The sequence below is a fragment of the Cibotium barometz genome, chromosome 10 (assembly GCF_041138505.1).
Source record: "Cibotium barometz isolate CiBa-2024 chromosome 10, ASM4113850v1, whole genome shotgun sequence".
NCBI lineage: Eukaryota > Viridiplantae > Streptophyta > Polypodiopsida > Cyatheales > Cibotiaceae > Cibotium > Cibotium barometz.
Window position 1 is genome coordinate 25,160,845 of NC_141055.1, and position 20,155 is coordinate 25,180,999.

At 46.5% G+C, this 20,155-nt stretch overlaps 1 protein-coding gene across 2 annotated transcripts in view; it reads right to left on the reverse strand.

Annotated features, from left to right (window-relative positions):
- The window catches only part of LOC147634699 (eukaryotic translation initiation factor SUI1 family protein), a 42,518-nt gene extending 26,360 nt beyond the window's left edge, over positions 1–16,158 (reverse strand). The window contains exons 1-4 of one of the 2 annotated variants that reach the window (XM_086803838.1): positions 15,761–16,158; positions 14,842–14,953; positions 14,170–14,360; positions 13,987–14,081 (exon numbers count right to left, since the gene is read on the reverse strand). In XM_086803838.1, the coding sequence (XP_086659964.1) occupies positions 13,987–14,081; positions 14,170–14,360; positions 14,842–14,953; positions 15,761–15,895 (533 nt within the window). In that variant the 5' untranslated portion in view covers positions 15,896–16,158. Of the gene's footprint in view, positions 1–13,986; positions 14,082–14,169; positions 14,453–14,841; positions 14,954–15,760 lie in introns of those variants that run through there. The other variant, XM_086803840.1, reaches the window with a different exon arrangement.
- Positions 16,159–20,155: the final 3,997 nt, after the last annotated feature.

Below are 20,155 nucleotides of genomic sequence, written 5' to 3' on the forward strand. Positions count from 1 at the left end.
CATAACCATGCACATGAAGCCTGAGCTTCCCAATAATAGGAGTAACGGGTTCTGCATACCCAGGACAAGCCATATTAGCCTCATACAAAGGCCCCATCTCCTCTGCGCGGATCCCCAATCGGCCAGCCAAATCCGGTGAAATAAAGTTGGCTCTAGCACCTGTGTCAGAAAATCAAGGCATTTTGATCTCTCACTTTGCCCCATGCCCTACACAACTCAGTCTCTTCACCACCTGGCTGTTCCCCAACAAGATCAGGAACTAACCCTGCAGAAGGTTTTGATTTCTTAGACTTGGGCTCCCCTTTGGTGTCAGAGTCCTTTTGGGACTTACGCTTGGGACAGTTAATAGACATATGTCCCTCCTCTGTACAGTAAAAACATTTCCGAGCATCCATCAAAGCCTATCTCTCCTCAGGAGTTCTCTTGGGCATTTGAAACCAATCCCGTCAAATGGGAATAGACTCCGTTGGACACCCACACGCGTAATAGCACAACTTAAATATCACAATTTGAATGGACAACTTAATAACAACTGAAAATTGAAATGAAATGAAATGTTGATCAATGGACACTAGCACTCGGGCCGGAACGGGCCGACCCCCCCCCCCTCAATATATGATATATTATTGGGAGTATTTAAAAGATACAATGCTCCATGGGTTCAATGAACGAGATGATGTCCATGTACAACTGAGATGAATACAGTTACCAAACAAGAGACTCGAAGTAGACATTCGAAGGAGAGCAATCCACTTGAGTAGTTTAGTCTCTACGGTCCTGTGCCTTCACTGGAATCCGTGGAGAGCGCCCCACTGGTGTTCCAGGACCACGCACAAACAGGCGCTCCCGTACTAACGCCTAGCTCTCCCGATCTCGGCACCCATGGACCGTGGTTCTCCAGAAGCTTGGACTACCCAGCACCAAACGGGTGTTAGCAGTAGAGAGTATCCTTTATCAGATTTACATCAAAATCCTTTACTTGAATCTCAATCCACTTACTTGTAGCTCGCGAGTGGAAGACAAATACCGAGGCGTCTACGTGCAGCCGCTAGGGTTGGACACCAAGGCGCAGTAGCCTACTGTCAAGAAGGAAGAGGCCGTAACCGCCTGTGCAGCTACTTGTGGAGGAGAGCGCAACCGCCTGCAGAAGAGAGGCACAGCCGCCTGTGGAAAGGAGGCGCAGCCGCCTACTGGGGAGAGGCGCAGCCCCCTGTGGCCGCCTGTGGAAAGGAGGCGCAGCCGCCTGTGTAGAGAGAAAGCAGCCGCCTGTGGAGAGGAAGCGCAGCCACCTGTACAGCCGCCTGTGGAGGGGAAGCGCAGCCGCCTGCTATGGAGAGCGCGCCGCCTGCTGTGGAGAGCGCAGCCGCCTACAAGGGGAGGAGCGCAATTGCCTGTAGCCGCCTGCAGAGTGAAGAGGAGGATGATAGGATGGTCGCCTGCACAGTGCTCCCAAGCTGGTGAGATGGTCGCTCCTTTGTAGGTGTTGGAGAGAGCACACGGCAGTAATAGCTCCAGTTCAGGGGGTAAGAAAGATAAAGAATCTAAACCTAAGAAAACCCCTAATGAAAAGGCTAAAGCAAGCATTACTTGAGGTTATCTTCCTCCAGAGGAGCAAAGGAAGTAGCAGTTAGAAAATAGATGTTTTTTCTCGCATATTATAGGGCATGGTAAGAAGGATTGCCACAAATGGCAAGCGACACAAGCCGCCAAAGCTCCTTCTGCCACAGTTGCCACAGCCTCCCCAGCTCCTCCAGCCCCGCCTACTACCTCAAATGCAGTTCAACTTTTACCTTCTATGCATCCTATGCCATCCATGGTATTTGATGCCAGAAGGGTGAGAGCGATGCTGCTCAGAAGAGCCTCATCTGAGCTTATGGCTCTGCCCAGGGCTGACAATTTGTAGTCCTTTTCGATATGGGTAGTTCTGAAGATGCCATCTCTCCCCAGTTGGCTAATAAATTGAACTGCACATTAGTCCCATATCATCTGGATGTGGACGGGTTTACACTTGGTCTTCGCACCCACATTTCCCAGAAGGCACAGCAATTTGCCTTTGAAGTTCAGAAGGCCTCATTTCAACGAGATTTCATCGTCTCACCTCTGTTGGGGTGTGACCTGCGAGCCGGATTCATTCGGCCTTCTTCCTCCCCATTTGCTGCACCTATCCTATTTGTTCAAAAGAAGGACAAGTCTACACGCCTTTGTGTAGACTACAGGGCATTGAACAAACTCACTATCAAGAATAAGTTTCCTATGCCAAGGATAGAGTACGTTTTGGAGCGTTTAGACGGTGCTAAGTTTTTCACTAAGATCAACCTCAAGAGTGGTTACCATCAGGTCCGCATTTTTGAAGCTAACATTCCAAAAACAGCTTTTCGGACAAAGCATGGTCACTACAAGTTCGTAGTCATGCCTTTTGGGCTTACAAATGCACCCGCAACCTTCAATAAGATGATGTCTAGGATTTTCGCAGTCCACATTGGGAAGTGTGTTTTCATATTCCTTGATGACATACTAGTCTTCTCAGCCACTGCAGAGCAGCATGAGAAAGATGTGGAAAGTCTTGCAACTTTTGCGAGATAATCAGCTCTCCATAAACGCCAAAAAGTCTGTCTTTGGTGTCAAGGAAGTTCAGTATTTGGGCTACATCATCGGTTCCGATGGAATTAGACTGGATCCATCAAAGGTTCAGGAGATCTTAGATTGGGACATTCCTAAGACCGCCCAAGAAATCCATTCATTCGTAGGTCTTTGTCAGGCCTATAGTACCCATGTCCATCAGTTTTCCAACCTTGCAGCACCTCTTACCGACTTGCTCAAGGGGGTGAAGACTCGCAAGCAAAAAGTCTCAGTTGCAGGCAAGGCGCTTGATGCATTCCGTGCACTCCAGAAAGCTGCCTCAGAAGCACCTGTATTAAAGTTAGCATCATGGGATGAACCTTTCGAGGTCATCACCGATGCCAACAATGTAGCCATAACTGCAGTCCTCCAGCAGGACAATAGACCCGTGGCATATTACAGTAGAAAGTTGGATGTCACCGAAAAGAATTATTCGGTATATGACAAAGAGCTTTTGGGTGTGATCACAGCACTCAAGCATTGGAAGCCTTTTCTTTATGGACAAGCTTTCACATTGAAAACAGACCACCAAGCACTTAAGTGGCTTCAGACTATGCCAAGTGCCCAGTGGAGTGATCGACAAGCCAGGTGGAGTCAAATCTTCCAACAGTTTGGAGGTATGATTGAATACATCCCTAGTAAACATAACCCAGTAGCAGATGCTCTTAGTCGGAAGTCCAGCATCCAGGCAGTCCAAGAATCTACCATTCTCGAAATCATGGGGAAGGACTTAGATAGTATGAAAGACCAATATGTCGACTCCCCTGAGTTTGGTACTCATTACAATTTGGCCCTCAATTCTGAGCCTGGCCACTATTCAGTACAAAACGGTTGGTTGTTCTACAAGAACCATCTCTGTGTTACTCGGGAAAAGCGTTCCGCTCTTCTCCACGATGCCCATGACTCCTTAGTTAAAGGACATAGGGGTATCAACAGCACCCTCGAGAAATTAGAACGGTCCTTTCATTGGCCAAAGATGAGGCGTGATGTCTACGCACATGTACAAGCCTGTAAGATATGTCAAAAAGTCAAGGTTCCCCATACAAAGAAGGCAGGTTTACTTCAACCTTCCGAAATGCTGTCTTGTGCACATCCTCGGGTCTAATACGTATCTGATGATACCCGCTTTTCAGGTCTATCCAACTAAAGACTGTTGAGCCCTGTAAGCGGCCAATATGTCATCGATCCTCGAAATAGGGAATCGATTCTTGATGGTATTCTTGTTTAGCGCCCTATAGTCAATACACATGCGCCAAGAACCATCTTTCTTTTGCACTAAGTACAGGTGAGCAAAAGGGTGATGAGCTAGGCTGGATCAACCCTTTATTTAACAACTCCTGTACCTGACTCATAATTTCCTCTTGTTGGGCTGCACTAACGCGGTACGGCGGTCTATTTGGTGGGATACTCCCCGGAATTAGATCAATAGCATGATCTTCTGGCCCTTCCGGAGGAAGTTCTCCTGGCAATGACTCGGAAAAACAATCTTGGAACTCACGTAAGAAATCAGTCCTGTCTTTATCTAACATAGACAAATTTGATTTAGACTCATCATCTTTTGCATCCTTTAGTGATGTAATCGACCACCTCATCAATATAGAGCCCAAAGAGCGTGGAAAGCGGGCACCCCTGCTTCACACCAATGGTGCTAGCAACTGTGTCGGCCAAGCCTCCTGGGCATCGGACTCTCCCAAAGACCTGCTCATATAGCCTGTATATGCCCCACATCATGTCTGAGGGTATGCCTAGTGTCTGTAGTCGCCGAAAGAGGCGCTCTCTAGGCACAGTATCAAATGCCTTGCGGAAATCCACAAAGCAACAATAGAGTCGTTGCCTCCGTGCCTTGGCCTGATCAATCAAGCACCTCAATGTAAAAATGTGGTCGATGGTCGAGAAGGCTCGTCGGAAGCCTGCCTAGCCTGCTGCTCTCAATCCCCCATCCTCTACATGAGTGCTCAGCTCTGCCTCCAAAACTGCCCCGTATAGTTTGGCCAATATATGGCCAATCATGATGGTCCTGTAGTTCCCGGGGTCTAGTACATCTCCCGCTTTATGGATCAGCACAATAGTGTGCATCGTCCACTCAGCCGGAAACCCCTCTGACACAGCTCTGTTGAAGAGATAAGCAAGAAAAAAAAGGCCGATATAAATCCATCTGGTCTCCGAGAGGCATAAGCTAATCCACATGTATCTCGCCTCCGAGTCTCGTGCTACGACTCGAACATGCTCATGTAACCCATGTCTGAAAAGCACTGCAATACCTCCTGAACCTCGAGAGGTGGCCTGTCTCATTCCCTGTCCGTGAGCTGACTCCCACTGATAACCCTCAACCCGTGGTAAGCCCCTCTCCGGGCTCTCATGTGTCTCTGTCATCAAGATGATATCCCGGCCCTCCATCACCTCCTCAAGTCTCCCTAGATGTGTCCATAGGACTCCATTACAGTTCTAGACTGCTATGTGTATCTCTTTGTCTTCATGTTGTTTCCTCCGTGTCTCATAGACCAGATGGCGCTATTCGACCCTCTTCCCATCAATGTAGATGTGACCATCCCTATAATGTGCCTTCTTCCCTTCTTTGCGTGCCGCCTTGATCTTCCGCATGCGTAATCTTATGTGCTCCAGCTGCATCCATGTGAGGTCATCATCGAAGTAGATGGGGTCCCCTGGCAAGCTCCTCAAGATAGCCCGTCTTCTCATAAAGCTCATCCTACTCTCCTCGTCCGGGAATTGTAGCACTAAGGCCTTGCCTTTGGTGGAGTCCTTTGGGGTTGTCCTCCATACTCTAGTGAATGGGAGCGGCTCATCCTCCTTTAGTCCCAGCTTGGTACATAGGTTCCGCCGTCAATCTCGGGCGTGGAGGCAGTGCTCTCTGGTATCCCTGTGACTCGGATGTTTAGGCGCCGGATCCGTCGCATCTTCTCTTCATCAAGAGTAGAGTGCATCATGTGTACATCTTCTTGTACCTCCTTCTTGATGTTCTTCTTCATCACTTGTACATCTTCTTGCACCTCCTTTTTGATGTTCTTCTTCATCACTTCTACCCATCCTTCGCGGGCCGCCTCCATTTTCCCCTCGATTGTGTGGGTGAGGGTTTTGGTGATCTCTTCTTTGATTGCCTCTTTGTCCACCTCAAGAGTCTCTCCTTCCTCCCGTGGACGATCGCGTAAGGATGCCACTTCGCCCTTCAAAAGGTTGATTTCCTCCTGCATGGCGAGCTTTTCCTTCTCCCACTCCTCTTGCATGGTAAGCTTCTCTTCCTTCCATATTTCCGCTTCGGCCTCCAGCTTTCCCATGCGCGTCAATAAGTCCTTCTTGATGGCGGTGATGTCCAATGTCTTCTTCTTTTGGAGTGCATCCTTACGCGATCGTCCACGGAAGGAAGGAGAGACTCTTGAGGTGGACAAAGAGGCAATCAAAGAAGAGATCACCAAAACCCTCACCCACACAATCGAGGGGAAAATGGAGGCGGCCCGCGAAGGATGGGTAGAAGTGATGAAGAAGAACATCAAAAAGGAGGTGCAAGAAGATGTACAAGTGATGAAGAAGAACATCAAGAAGGAGGTACAAGAAGATGTACACATGATGCACTCTACTCTTGATGAAGAGAAGATGCGACGGATCCGGCGCCTAAACATCCGAGTCACAGGGATACCAGAGAGCACTGCCTCCACGCCCGAGATTGACGGCGGAACCTATGTACCAAGCTGGGACTAAAGGAGGATGAGCCGCTCCCATTCACTAGAGTATGGAGGACAACCCCAAAGGACTCCACCAAAGGCAAGGCCTTAGTGCTACAGTTCCCGGACGAGGAGAGTAGGATGAGCTTTATGAGAAGACGGGCTATCTTGAGTAGCTTGCCAGGGGACCCCATCTACTTCGATGATGACCTCACATGGATGCAGCTGAAGCACAGAAGATTATGCATGCCGAAGATCAAGGCGGCACGCAAAGAAGGGAAGAAGGCACATTATACGGATGGTCACATCTACATTGATGGGAAGAGGGTCGAATAGCGCCATCTGGCCTATGAGACACGGAGGAAACAACATGAAGACAAAGAGATACACATAGCAGTCTAGAACTGTAATGGAGTCCTATGGACACATCCAGGGAGACTTGAGGAGGTGATGGAGGGCCGGGATATCATCTTGATGACAGAGACACATGAGAGCCCGGAGAGGGGCTTACCACGGGTTGAGGGTTATCAGTGGGAGTCAGCTCACCGACAAGGGATGAGACAAGCCACCTCCCGAGGTTCAGGAGGTATTGCAGTGCTTTTCAAACATGGGTTACATGAGCATGTTCGAGTCGTAGCACGAGACTCGGAGGCGAGATACATGTGGATTAGCTTACGCCTCTCGGAGACTAGATGGATTTATATCGGCCTTTGCTACTTTCCTCCGAAGGGGTGAGGAGCCGGGTGGAGGAGAGGCTAGTGAGTCTCCATACTCTGTCTTATCTGAGGAGATCTTACACTATTCGACACTGGGAGAAGTCTTCTTGATGGGGGACTTCAATGCACGGACTCAGAGCAGACGGTGCGAGATATATGACTTTGAGGATCCCTTGAGACTCGAGCCGCTAGCTACAGAGGATACAGGGACCACTCGGATCTCCGCTGACGGAGGAGCTGACAGCACTGGATATGGGCAACATTTGCTGGAGCTTGGGGCCCGACACCATCTCGTTATTTATAACGGGATGACTCAGTGGCCAAATTCAGGTGGGTTGACTTGCTTTCCAGTGGGGGGCGGCAGCAGTACAGTGGACTATGTGATGGGATCCCGGGAGGCAGCAGATATGGTGTCTCACTTTACCGTACCACCATGCCCCATTGGGGCGGATCATACATATCTATCCCTCACTTTCAGGGGCTTACTGGAGACCCACCCACCCATCATACAGCCACCACGCACTATTTTCCACTTCACTCAGGACCTAGCCAATGTGTATGACTATCATGTTCATGATCAGCTATTTGCCTTAGACTTATCGGCACCCATGGCTATGCTCACCTCCCAGCTCTCACATGTACTGCACTCCGCAGCCGCGAGGAGTTTCCCATACCACACATACAGACAGGACAGCCACCTACATCTGGGAGCATGCCCCAGAACCGATGTTATGATGATGAGTGCAGAAACCTTTACCGCAATCTCCAAGTGCAGAGGGCTCGCGGGGAGATCACCCAGAGACAGGCAGGCAGGAGGATGCATACTCTCACCCGCCGTAAGCGGCGAGCTTAAGAGGAGGCTCAGTACTGGGACACACATCACATGCTCATGAGCAGAGATGCTCCTGCTGCTTGGAGGAGACTCAGAGAGCCCCGTCCTCCCACACCTATTACCGATCCTCAGACCTGGCAGACATGCAGAGAGACTCTATGATGTGCCTGCACAGCCCCCTATACCACAGCCCACAGAGCCATGCTCCATAGTCTCCACCTTCTTCACCCCACCTATGGTTAGGAGGGCCATATGCCGACTCCAACATGGACGGGCGACACATCATACAGGATTACAGGGAGAGCATCTCATCTATGCTATTGATACATTGGCACCAATTCTTGCTTATCTCTTCAACAGAGCTGTGTCAGAGGGGTTTCCGGCTGAGTGGACGATGCACACTATTGTGCCGATCCATAAAGCGGGAGATGTACTAGACCCCGGGAACTATAAGACCATCATGATTGGCCATATATTGGCCAAACTATACGGGGCAGTTTTGGAGGCAGAGCTGAGCACTCATGTAGAGGATGGGGGATTGAGAGCAGCAGGCCAGGTAGGCTTCCGACGAGCCTCTCGACCATCGACCACATTTTTACATTGAGGTGCCTGATTGATCAGGCCAAGGCACGGAGGCAACGGCTCTATTGTTGCTTTGTGGGGCATATACAAGCTATATGAGCAAGTCTTTGGGAGAGTCCGATGCCCAGGAGGCTTGTCCGACACAGTTGCTAGCACCATTGGTGTGAAGCAGGGGTGCCCGCTCTCCCCCACTACATCACACAGGGAGGAGGCTCTGGGGTTGAGCTATCAGGTATTACTGTCCATGTTATGCTTTATGCTGATGACATCGTCTTGGTATCCGACACGCAGGTTGGGCTTCAAAGACACCTTGTGGCTCTTTATGACTTCTGCCGCTTCGCAGGGTCTCACAGTGAACCTTGGGAAAACCAAGGTTATGATCTTCCACACCTCACCCGCAGTCAGGAGCCACACTACTCTCACATTAGCAGGAGGGCGGGTCGAGGTGGTGAACTCTTATGTTTACCTTGGCATCACATTTACTAGCTCAGCTGGACGCTTCTCCATGGCTCAGGCAGTCCGAGACAAAGTGACCCGGGGGTATGCAGCTCTTGCTGGCCTTGAGCGCCAATGTCATCAGGCACATTTTCAGGAACCCCACACGAAGGGGTGGCTCTTTGATACATTAGTGACACCAGCCTTGATGTACGCAACAGCGGTTTGGGCACCAGGGCTTGCAGCCTCCACATGGGTACAGCTGGAGAGACCACAGATCTTGATGCTCTCGAGGATGATACGCAGCAAACCATCCGTCCCGCACGACATTGTTCGAGCTGAGTTTGCTGCACCACCTATGGCAGTGGAGGCATTGTTCCAGACGATCTCCTTTATATACAGGATGAGGGAGATACCCACGGAGAGATTATCCCGCCGAGCTTTTGAGGCATCCAAACAGCTGGCCGAGGTTGGACACACTGGATCTTGGTATGCACAGATGCTACAGTGGTTCTCACATCATGGGATAGACATTGAGCGGTTGCCACCTTTTCAGTATGATCAGTCTGCTCCACGGGGTTACCTCTCTCTCAATGAGAGGAATAGAGTGATGAGACAGGACATATGGCAGCGCTACATACAGGAGACATGGACAGCACGAGAGAACCCACTACCACCGAAGATGCTGTATTACAGAGACCACTTTATGAGCATCTCAGGGGATGGGTTTATACAGTGACCGCGATATATGGATGTATACATACTTTATGACCGAGAACGTAGCCCGTCTGTTTCTCAAGCATTGGTATCCAGTTTGTGGTTTGCCTAGCACCATAACATCAGATAGAGATTCCAAGTTTACCTCACATTTCTGGAGGGCATTATTTGAAAACTTCGAAACTAAGTTGCAGTTGTCTAGTGCATTCCATCCGCAGACAGATGGCCAAGCAACATACTATCTAAAAAAACAGCAGCATGCATAAACAAACAGCAAGCTTCTTGAACACATACCTTTCTTCGACCTCATCTTCTCTACCTACCGACTTGCTCGCGTTCACGAGGCACACTCTGACACCACTGGCAAATCCCCATAGATCTCCTCGTAGAACACTCTTGGTACGAGCTTCAAAACCTGCAAACAAACAAACAAACAAGAAGGGGGTGCAGACCTGACTCACCACCCAACCATGATAGCCGTGGGCAAGCCCACAGACTTGGCTGTCCCAACCGAGCCACGAGCTGAGCTAACTAGGTTGATGTACCGACCAATCTCTACCTCGCGACGTCCCATACCGCCACGAAGCCACCCTCGCGGGCCTCGAGACTGCTCCCAGCCTCGGCTGCGTAAAGCAAGTGCACGTTTGCACTAGATCCAGGCTCCAGACCATAGAGCTCTCACAAATCACACGAGACTCTACATGACTAATGACTAACCTTAGCCACCCTTTTATAGGCTCTTGGTCAGTCATCGGGCATCCACACTTGGGCGCCCGCCCGTCCATACTTGAGTGCCCGCCTGTTAGTCTATCCCTAACTCAGCTCGCCAATTAGCCTGCCTAGCTCCAAGCTTCTCCAAACCTCGAAGCTAGTCTTGCGTGCGTGTAGCACACGGTAGATACACACTGTGCACATGACACTTCTGGATAACCATTCTGTTGCAATACACCTCCAATTGCGATATTACTCGCATCGGTGATCACCTGAAATGGCTCATCCCACGAGGCAAGTGCTAAACAAGGCGCTTCTGATAAAGCCACCTTGAGGTTCTTGAATGTCTCCAACGCTTGTGGAGTCATTCGAATCTTTTGCCTTCTTGTCTTCACACCCTTTAACAGATCAGTGAGATCCGTCGAGAGATCAGAAAACTTGTCTATGTGGGTGGAGTATGCCTAGCATATACCCACAAAGGATCTGATATCATAGGCTGTCTAAGGTATTTCCCAATTGACAATCTCGGCCACTTTAGCCGGATCAAGTCGAATGCCTTTGACACTAATTATGTATCCCAAGTAATGCACCTGGAAAAACAGATAAAATTCTGACTTTTTTTCATTGAAGTAGAGCTCGTTGCTTTCCAGCAACTTAAGGACTTTCTCCACATCAATGTCATGCTGCTCAACCGTAGCTAAAAAAACCAGTATGTCGTCCAAAAATATGAACACACACTTTCCAATCAAATCCTGGAAAACACGCATCATCATGATGTTACATGTAGCTGGGGCGTTCGTCAAGCCAAATGGCATGACCACAAATTCATAGTGGGCCCGTTCCGTACGGAAGGCTGTCTTGGGGATGTCCCCCTCCACAATCCTGTCCCAAATACCCTTTGTAGGGCCCCCACCACGGATGGTGTATTTGCTTTATTAGAATGATGTAAATCTGAAAGAAAAATACAAGAAAACTTGACCTTTCTTGGCTGAGAAATCTCTGCCCTTGACCTGCAGTCCTTCACCTCTTTGCGTTAGCACTCCTTGGCTCTCCTGGCCCTTGATTGCCTTAGCACTTGGTGAATTATGAGATGACTCAATGGAATTGTGGGCTCACTATTTATACTACTCCATAATAGCAGTCGGCCAGCGCTGATCCAAGCGGCCAGCATAGTTTCTGCCCACGACTTCAAAATCAGCATTAAATGCTGAATAAATCACGTAAAAAGCTGCGCATCATTTCATGGCTGGCTGGGCATCAGGCGCATGATTCACCACAGATCTGGGCACAGAATCCCCTCTGTTTTGAGGGCTGGGCAGCCCGTGTGGGCTGCCCCACACTTGCCATCATAATGCTAGATGTGCTGTCGGCTGCCCCTGGCATGCCCTTAGGGCTATCCTATAGCCTCTCCATGGCTGGTGGGTTCAGCCAAGGCCTTCCTGGCTGGAGAGGCTGGTGGGTTCAGCCAAGGCCTTCCTGGCCCTCATGGGGTGGTTTTACACTATCCCCATGCCCACACAAAGACTCGGGGTAGCCCTATAGGCTGACCCCTTTTCCTAAAAGCAAACCCTAACTACCTACATAATGATCTGGCATCCAGTACCATACCAGATACATAGAATCACTGACATCATTCCAGAGGGAGACTCACAGTGCGGACTGGCACTGTTTCATGTGCAGGACACTGCACACCTGACCTTGGACTCATGCGCAGGACAATGCACACCTAACCTTGGACTACTGGGATGGATCCTTGGCTGACTCGTCCTGGACTGGGCTCACATGGGATCAGTTTACCATCCCAGGTCCTGCACCTTCTGTACAGATATGTCTACGTGGCATCCAAGTGCGGGATGCACGTGACATCCACAAATGTACCGAACAATTCTCATGAGATGAGAATTAGCCAACATTTGCATCTAACGAGGCTCGAGCATACATGTGAACCAAAAGTAATCAGATATAGGCCCATATGTGTACACAACACAGTAATGAAGATATTGTCCTCGGCGATCCGACTCATGTGTAAAGCCCGTAAGTGAACTAACTGATAAAGTTGCACAATGCGGAAGCAAATCATAGGAAAGAGGGAGAGTGGCAAAGAGAGAGACATCGGGCAATGAACATCATATTACGTAACAATAGGCTTTACAATGGCAATACCAGCCACCAACAGATGGTGAAGAGAACAAGTGCCTGTGAATAGGCTAGAAAAACAAGTGAAAAGTGAAGGGGACCTTATATAGGGAGGCATGTGGCTGGCCAACTGCCCCCATGGAGCAGGCCGACAGCAGCCCACGACCAAACCTTTTATTGGCACACATGTATTTCTCACATTTATGTTGGTCATGGATTTATGTTGGTCGTGGGCTGCTATCGGCCTGCTCCATGGGGGCAGTCTGCCAACCACATGCCTCCCTATATAAGGTCCCCTTCGCTTCTCACTTGTTTATCATCTAACCTATTCACAGGTACTTGTTCTCTTCACCATCTGCTGGCTGGTATTGCCATTGTAATATGATGTTCATTGTCTGATGTCTCTCTCTCTTTGCCACTCTCCGAGTCTCTCCTATGATTTGCTTCCGCATTGTGCACTTTATCAAAAATTGTGAGGGACCGGACCTTTTATTTGGCGCACACATGTATTTCTCACACTAACTTCGTAAAATAAACCACAGCTTGCAGTTTATCAATCGACCATCCGCTTTCTTGACGGGAAATCTATTCTCTTTAACTGAGACAAACTACTAATGCAGCAGGCTGAGATGTGGGACATCATTACAGACATCTATCACAGATTTCTTTAGCCCCCCACCATTGACTTTGACAAAGACACTCAGACAAGAAAGGTCAGATGACACAGCAAGATCCAGGGCGAGGCACCAAGGACCAGCACCGAGGTCCGCTTGCTTCTCATACACAGAGAAACCACGGCAGTGCAAGCCCCTTCAGAGATGCAGACGCCTCTCATCCTTCCTCTCGTCAACTCCAGATTAGGGAGATTCTTCAGCGCCAAAGAGCAGTATCTCCCAAGGCTGTGTCATCAAGGAAATAAACTCATGTATTCTGGTGATACATGAGGTTTTTCATGCCCATTCCGCTGTACAGGCAGGGTCAGCATAGTACGCTGGCCCTGTTTTTTCTCTCGACAGTTAGTTTCTTTTTTCATGCTGGTGACATACAGTTTACTCATGCATCATATGTAACATCTTTTGGTCTCACAGAACCTTCGATCCTCTCTCTCTCTTGGACCCTTGCCCGGTATACAGGGTTGATTGACTGTTTTTCATACTCTCTCTCTCTCTCTCTCTCTCTCTCTCTCGTCTGAGGAGATGCTCCATCCAACAACTAGATCCTAGAGATGCAAGAGTTCCCTCCAGACAGTGGATGCGAAGAGCCTCTATACACTGTATACAGTCATAGATGTCGAGGACCCACTTTGATCCCCACATTGTATCATTGTAACATTGTATCAGTGGCACTTACAGGGCTGTTGTTTCTTCTCTCTGCCCTAATTGGGTTTTTTTATATGTTGTTTACATGTTTCTATCGCTTCATGGACACATTGTAACACTTTTGGTGTCATAGACCCTTTGGTCTTTTGTGGACATTAATATAACTTTCTTTCTTCTTTCTCCACAAAGAATTAAAGACACTAAAATGGCAGACTTAGAATGATGTGTGTAAGAGTTTATACCATAATGTATCTCTATAATAATGAGTTATGCGTAACGCCTTTCCACGAAGCCCTGCTTTCATCGCATCGGAGCTGCTTAAAGTCGTGATGCCTACCTGAAATCAATTGCAAACCGACTCAGAATCCATCAATTCAGAAACTTGTGTCAATAAGGCATTATCATAATACAATTGTCAAACTTACAGCAATAGGAGCTGCGTTTCCAGGGACTTTCACAGCCCATGGCTCACCGGCTGCAAAAGATGGCAAGCCATCAGCAGGAATGTAGATGCCTGGGAACATCAGATCAGCCCCACCAAGCACATAACGGGATACTTCGCCTCCTTTGAGCATAAACGCGGGCAGTAGTGATGGAGCCTTCCATAGTGCATACACTGCCTCGAACCACATCAGAGACATGTTACCTTTAAGGCCAAGCACACCAATAACCCACCAGAGCTCCTCCAACGATGGCACAATCTAAATGCTGATCATAAACAACCATTCAATGCAATTCATGCAGATTGCATTAGGTGCATGCGAAGAAAAAAAAATGAGTCCATGAAGCAACAAATGCAAAGGTGATGCCTCCTACCAGCAGTCGATTGCATGATAAATATGCTCAAAACATAAAGGGACCACATTGTAACTCCCTAAGAATGGTCCAAATAAGAAGATTCTTCGGCACAGCATGGAAGAACACAACCCAAGTACAGGCCCTTGAAGTATAATTGTTGGTTTGCCAAGCAAGTCAACATTGTCTGGAAGGCTAAGCATGCAAGCAAAGCACAGAAACCATGTCCACATGGCTGAAAACAGCACCCATGATGTAAACAATTAACGATGTCAAAAAAGAAAAACACAAAGCAAACTCACCTGTGGGAAAAATATCATTGCCTCTACCATCCACATCAAAAAGCATCGGAGGTCCCCCCTCCACAGCATACACGTAGGCACGATTTGTCAACCTTGCCACTGATACCTCAGCCTTTAGGTTTACAGTTCACAACAACAGCATCAGTCCAGAGCAAACAAAATATAGCATCTTGCATTACTAAGAATCTCTACAACAGGCAAACAAAACAAACATTTTCTTCTTAACAAACGGCGAAAAAGTGACTGTATATAAAAGATTCAACAAGAAAGGAGGAGGAAAAAGTCAATTACAATATAAATCCAAAAAAAAAAAGGTGAGGCAGCAGACGGGCTCTAGCCCGAGTGGTAATGCCCTCGGCCTGTGGACGTACGGATCTTGGTTGAACCCTGGCACTAGGATAGAATAATTAAACTCTTTTAAAAAAATGTTATGCAATATTTTTTAAAGAAGGGAGAAAGGAAAAATATTACTTTGATGTTTCATTACAAATTGAGAGGAGTAAAGGAGGAAAAAAAACAGTTTTGAATTATAATGAATTGTAAGAATTGAAATTTTTGCATAACATTTAAAGAGAAATGGAGGAAAGAAAAGGAACTTACAAATTTTTTGTATTAAAAAAAGGGTACAATAATATATAAACAAAAGTTATAATATTTCCCCCAAAAAAAAAACGCAATACTTCAAAAATGCAGTGTAGAAAATTATGTTGCAATACGATAAGGGCATTAAATTATGTTGATTCATAAAAGAAAATAAATAAAATTTGTATTACCTGGGGAGGCAAAAATGGAAAGAAATTGCAGAAATAATAGCAAAAGGAGAAAATAAGAAAGAAAGGAAAAAAATGAGCTGCAATAGTCAGAAAGTGCATTGTGCGTTGGTTTCTTAGGGGAAATTTTTTTTGGAAAAATGGATTACCTTGGGAGGCAGGATGAGGTCAAGGTCTGCATCCGAAGCTTGCGAGAAGCGATCTCGGATGGAGCGGCGAAGCTTCTTGCGATCAGCGCCAGACAGCCGCTGGAGGGCTTTCACTTCACTGGCTTTTTTAAACATGACTTGGCTCCTGCAAAAATCGCCCTTCGTCTAAAACCCCCCCGGATCCTCTGCAAATCCAATCGCCCACTTGAAATTCTTCTGATCACCGCGCTTCACAGCCCACCAGCCATTTCAGATCGCCACTTCAAAACCCACCACCCATAAAGTTGCCCTATGCGGTCGTGATATACATGATATATATGCCTTCTTTCACATGAGAGAGATTTTCTAGACTTCTATGCCCTTTTCTCAAGGAAAATTATGCTCATTTTGATAATCATGTCCAACTTTGATTGCAAAACTTCATCCTCCCTTGGAGAGAAGCATTGGAGGGGCCTAGGACCCCCTAAGAGGACCAAACACCATAATGGGACACCATACCAAGATCCTAGATACCATACCAAGATCCTAGATACCATAATGAGACACCGTACCGAGATCACACACAGCCCATGACGGGCTCCTGCAGTCAATGTGAACCAAGCCCACTAGCTACATTGCACCCGACACATCCATGGGCCTCTAGTCCACAGTAGCCTTCTATGCGGCAAGGAGATTCTTCGATGTGACATAGAGATGTTCCCTTGGTGAGTGTTATAAACTCCCCTATTTAAGAGATTTTGGATGGATAACGAGGATGTCTCCCCTCCTAATGGTACAACTTGCACTTATACTCACATGAGCTCTACCTTGTATTGTATTCACACATGTATTGTATGTCTCACATGTATCCACATTGTGATGCCAAGATACACAAATAGCTAGTCTCTTATTTGCCTTTTCCATGGACTTGTTGTACTAGTTTTTGCTTCATAGACCCATTGGATCTTTTGAAGATGTTACTCTCTCTCTCTCTCTCTCTCTCTCTCTCTCTCTCACCCACCCACACACACACACACACACACACACACACACACACACAACAAGTTCATTTTTCACAAATGTTGGGCCTCTATTAAAGATTGTAAGGTCTACTTGTTTCTTTGATGAATGGAAAGAAGTTTGTTATTGGCATTGTATATTGTTTGTATCTTGAAGAGAGAATCATGTGGTCTTCTTTGATGAATGGAAAGAAGTTTGTTATTGGCATTGTATATTGTTTGTATCTTGAAGAGAGAATCATGTGGTCTTCTATCTAAGAGTGAGAGAATTGTTCCCAAAAATTGACTTCTATGCACTCCTTTTTTGATGTTTTGGGGGGTTATTTAAGGTGAAATAGGCATGTTAATATCTTTTTCTTAGTGGGGATGCAATGTGAACTATGCATGTTAATATGTTTTTCTTAGTAGAGATCCATCACATAAAGGTTAGTTGTGTTAATGCTTCATTGCTTAGGTTATGCTTAGTCAAGTTATAGTTGATTATAATTGATTAGGTTAAGTTATGCTTAGTCAAGTTAGGGGGGTTGTCAACAAGGGAGCTTTTATTAGCTACCTCTCTCTCTCTACTTTGAACACTCACTCTCCAACTCTCCCCACCACCTCCCAGCCCAACTTGTCCCCTCCAACATAGCTTCTCCCTTTCTCTCTCTATCTATTAACATCTCTCTCTCTCCCCCCTACCATGTCTTTCCCTCTCCCTTCCTCTCTCTCTCTCTTCTAGCACACTATCTTCTCTCCCTCTCCTCTCTCTATTCTACCATCTCTCTCTCTCTCTCTCTCTCTCTCTCTCTCTCTCTCTCTAACTTCCTTTCTCTATAACTATATCTCTCTATAACTCTTTGTAATTCTCTCTCTCTCTCTCTCTCTCTCTCTCTCTCTCTCTCTCTCTCTCTCAAACTCTCTCTATTTCTCTAACTCCCTCTCTCCCTACCTCTCACTCTCACTCACTCTATAACTCTCTTCTCTCTCTAACTCTCTCAATCTCTCTTCTCTTCTCTCTCTCCTACCATCTCTTTATGTCCCTCACCCACCCTCATCTCTCTCTATGACCATCTCTCTCTCTCTCTCTCTCTCTCTCTCTCTCTCTCTCTCTCTTTAAAATATACAAGAAAATAGGGTGTGTGCGAGAACAAGCCCTTGGTTAGAGGCTGTAAAAGAGAATGTGTAAATGTGAGAGAACCTGTGAAAAGGTGAGAAGAATCTACTGGGAGAGAATAAAGGGTAGCATGAGAAGATTTAGGAAGTGTGGAGATATTCTGGGAGATATTCTGGGAAAAGTGAAGAGGTGGAGAGAATCAAGCAAAAGAGGTGGAGTGAATCAAGGAGAAATCAGTGGGATTAGATGCTTGGATGTAAACTCTATAAATTGAGGCATTGGCCTAATGAGAACTTGTTGGTTTTTTATTATCCATGCCTACATTAAGTTATTTGTTAATTACTCACTAATCACGTCTTAATTATCATCTAATCACTTTGTTAATGATGTTGATTCTAGCATTTGATCCACCATAGCTCATCACATTGCTGTAATTTCAACATGGTATCAGAGCCATGCCTAGAATCCATCAATTAGTGAGCCCATTATCTTGCTAATCATTTTACTAATTAGGATTAGTAGCTAATTATAATTTTTCCCTCTTTTTTCAACTAGTCTCTGCACCCCCAGCCAGTGGAGGAGCTCCCTCTCCTTACACACTTAAAATTAGCCCAAACCCTTCTAGCCCAACATAGCCAACCTCTCCACGATCCAGCCCATCAAGAAGCAAACCGCCATCGGATGCAGGAGAAATTGCGTTTTTTGCAGGCGCCTGTTTCTGGGAGAAAAACTCAGATCTCTACTTCATCCAATCAAATGGGTCTGATTCCTCTTAGCCCCAAGTGTTTTCAAGCATGCTCTACAAGCTGGTGAAGTCAAAATTCAATTTGATCAAGTCTACAGTGAGATCCAAGCTCTTCATCAAATCTGCAGGTGACTTTGGTAAAATAGAGATTAAGCATTCAATATTTGGTCAAATCTTATGTTTCTTGGCTTAATCCTCTACTAGACTAATTGCTATTGACGGCCTTGAAAGCATTTGAGCTCATTTGAAGTCTAAGGCCCTAGATCTGGACTCCCCGCATACTCTATTTTTTGCACATAAAACAAAGGATTAATTTGCTAATCAGTGCTAATCACTGTATTTTGGTACGATTAAGGGTTCAAATTAACCATTAGGTATCTGATACAGATCCCTATAACTTCAGATTGCAATTCGGAGTTGGTTTGATACTCCAACCATTCCGTACAAATTGGTTACCCTTGATTTAATGTAATTTTTGGTGATTTTATGCTGATAAATTTGTTGTAATCATCTCTTAAACACCAGATTGAGTTGTAAAAGGGTAGACACTGCCCTTGAATCTTGAAATTGGATCAAGAGGTAAGACCCCCTTCACATCATCATGAGTACAGCGCACAAGAAATAGCCAAAGTTAATGGAGGGAGCAGTTTTACACATGGCAGACAAAAACCATGTATTTGCTCATGAGGAAAAATCTGTGGGGGCTAGTTGAGGGAAGAGATGAATGCCCAGAGGCGAGATGGGAAAATGAGTGGAAGAGCAGGAATGAAAAAGAATTGGGACTTATTGCACTCAGTTTAAATGATGAAATCATTCATCACATCACCACAGGGATACAATGGGCAAAAGATGCATGGGATGAACTCAATAAATTATTTGGCACACAAGCTAAAAAATCAAAGATAAATCTGTTAATGCAATTCTACAAATTGGATATGAAGGAAAGTGAACCTTTAATCACACACTTGAACAGATATAAAAGCATTAAGCAACAGCTGGCAGACAGCAGCTATTGGCAAAAAGGTAGAAGATGATGAGGCACTAGCAGTGCTTCTGAAGAGTGTGGACAAAGGTGAATATGAAAATATTGTAGCAACACTAAAGAATGTACCTGAATTGAAGCTACACGAGATAGAAGGAGCTCTACTAGAGCAAGAGAGCAGAGGCAAATAGAAGAAATGGCTCGACTCAACAGCAAGAGAAGAAAAAGCATTCTTCACCCGAGGAGGATTCTCTTAAGGACGAGGACGAGGAAGAGGAAGAGTAGGAGGAAGGACTTTCACTTGCCACAATTGTGGAAAGCCAGGACACATGGCAAGAGACTGCTACAGCAAACCCAGTGAAGAAGGAATGACATCGGCAAACTTCATGGAGGCTCTAAAGGAAGTGGAGTCGGATCATCTTTTCTGAGAGAGAGAGAGAGACCCCACAACCCAATGTAACCTGCCCCAACAAAGTCAAACCACCTCTGAGCCACCGATGATGTAGGCCACATGGTAGATAGATGTATGTGTGAGCACTTTAGTCAAGGTCGCAGGCACTTGTAGTAGCCCCGG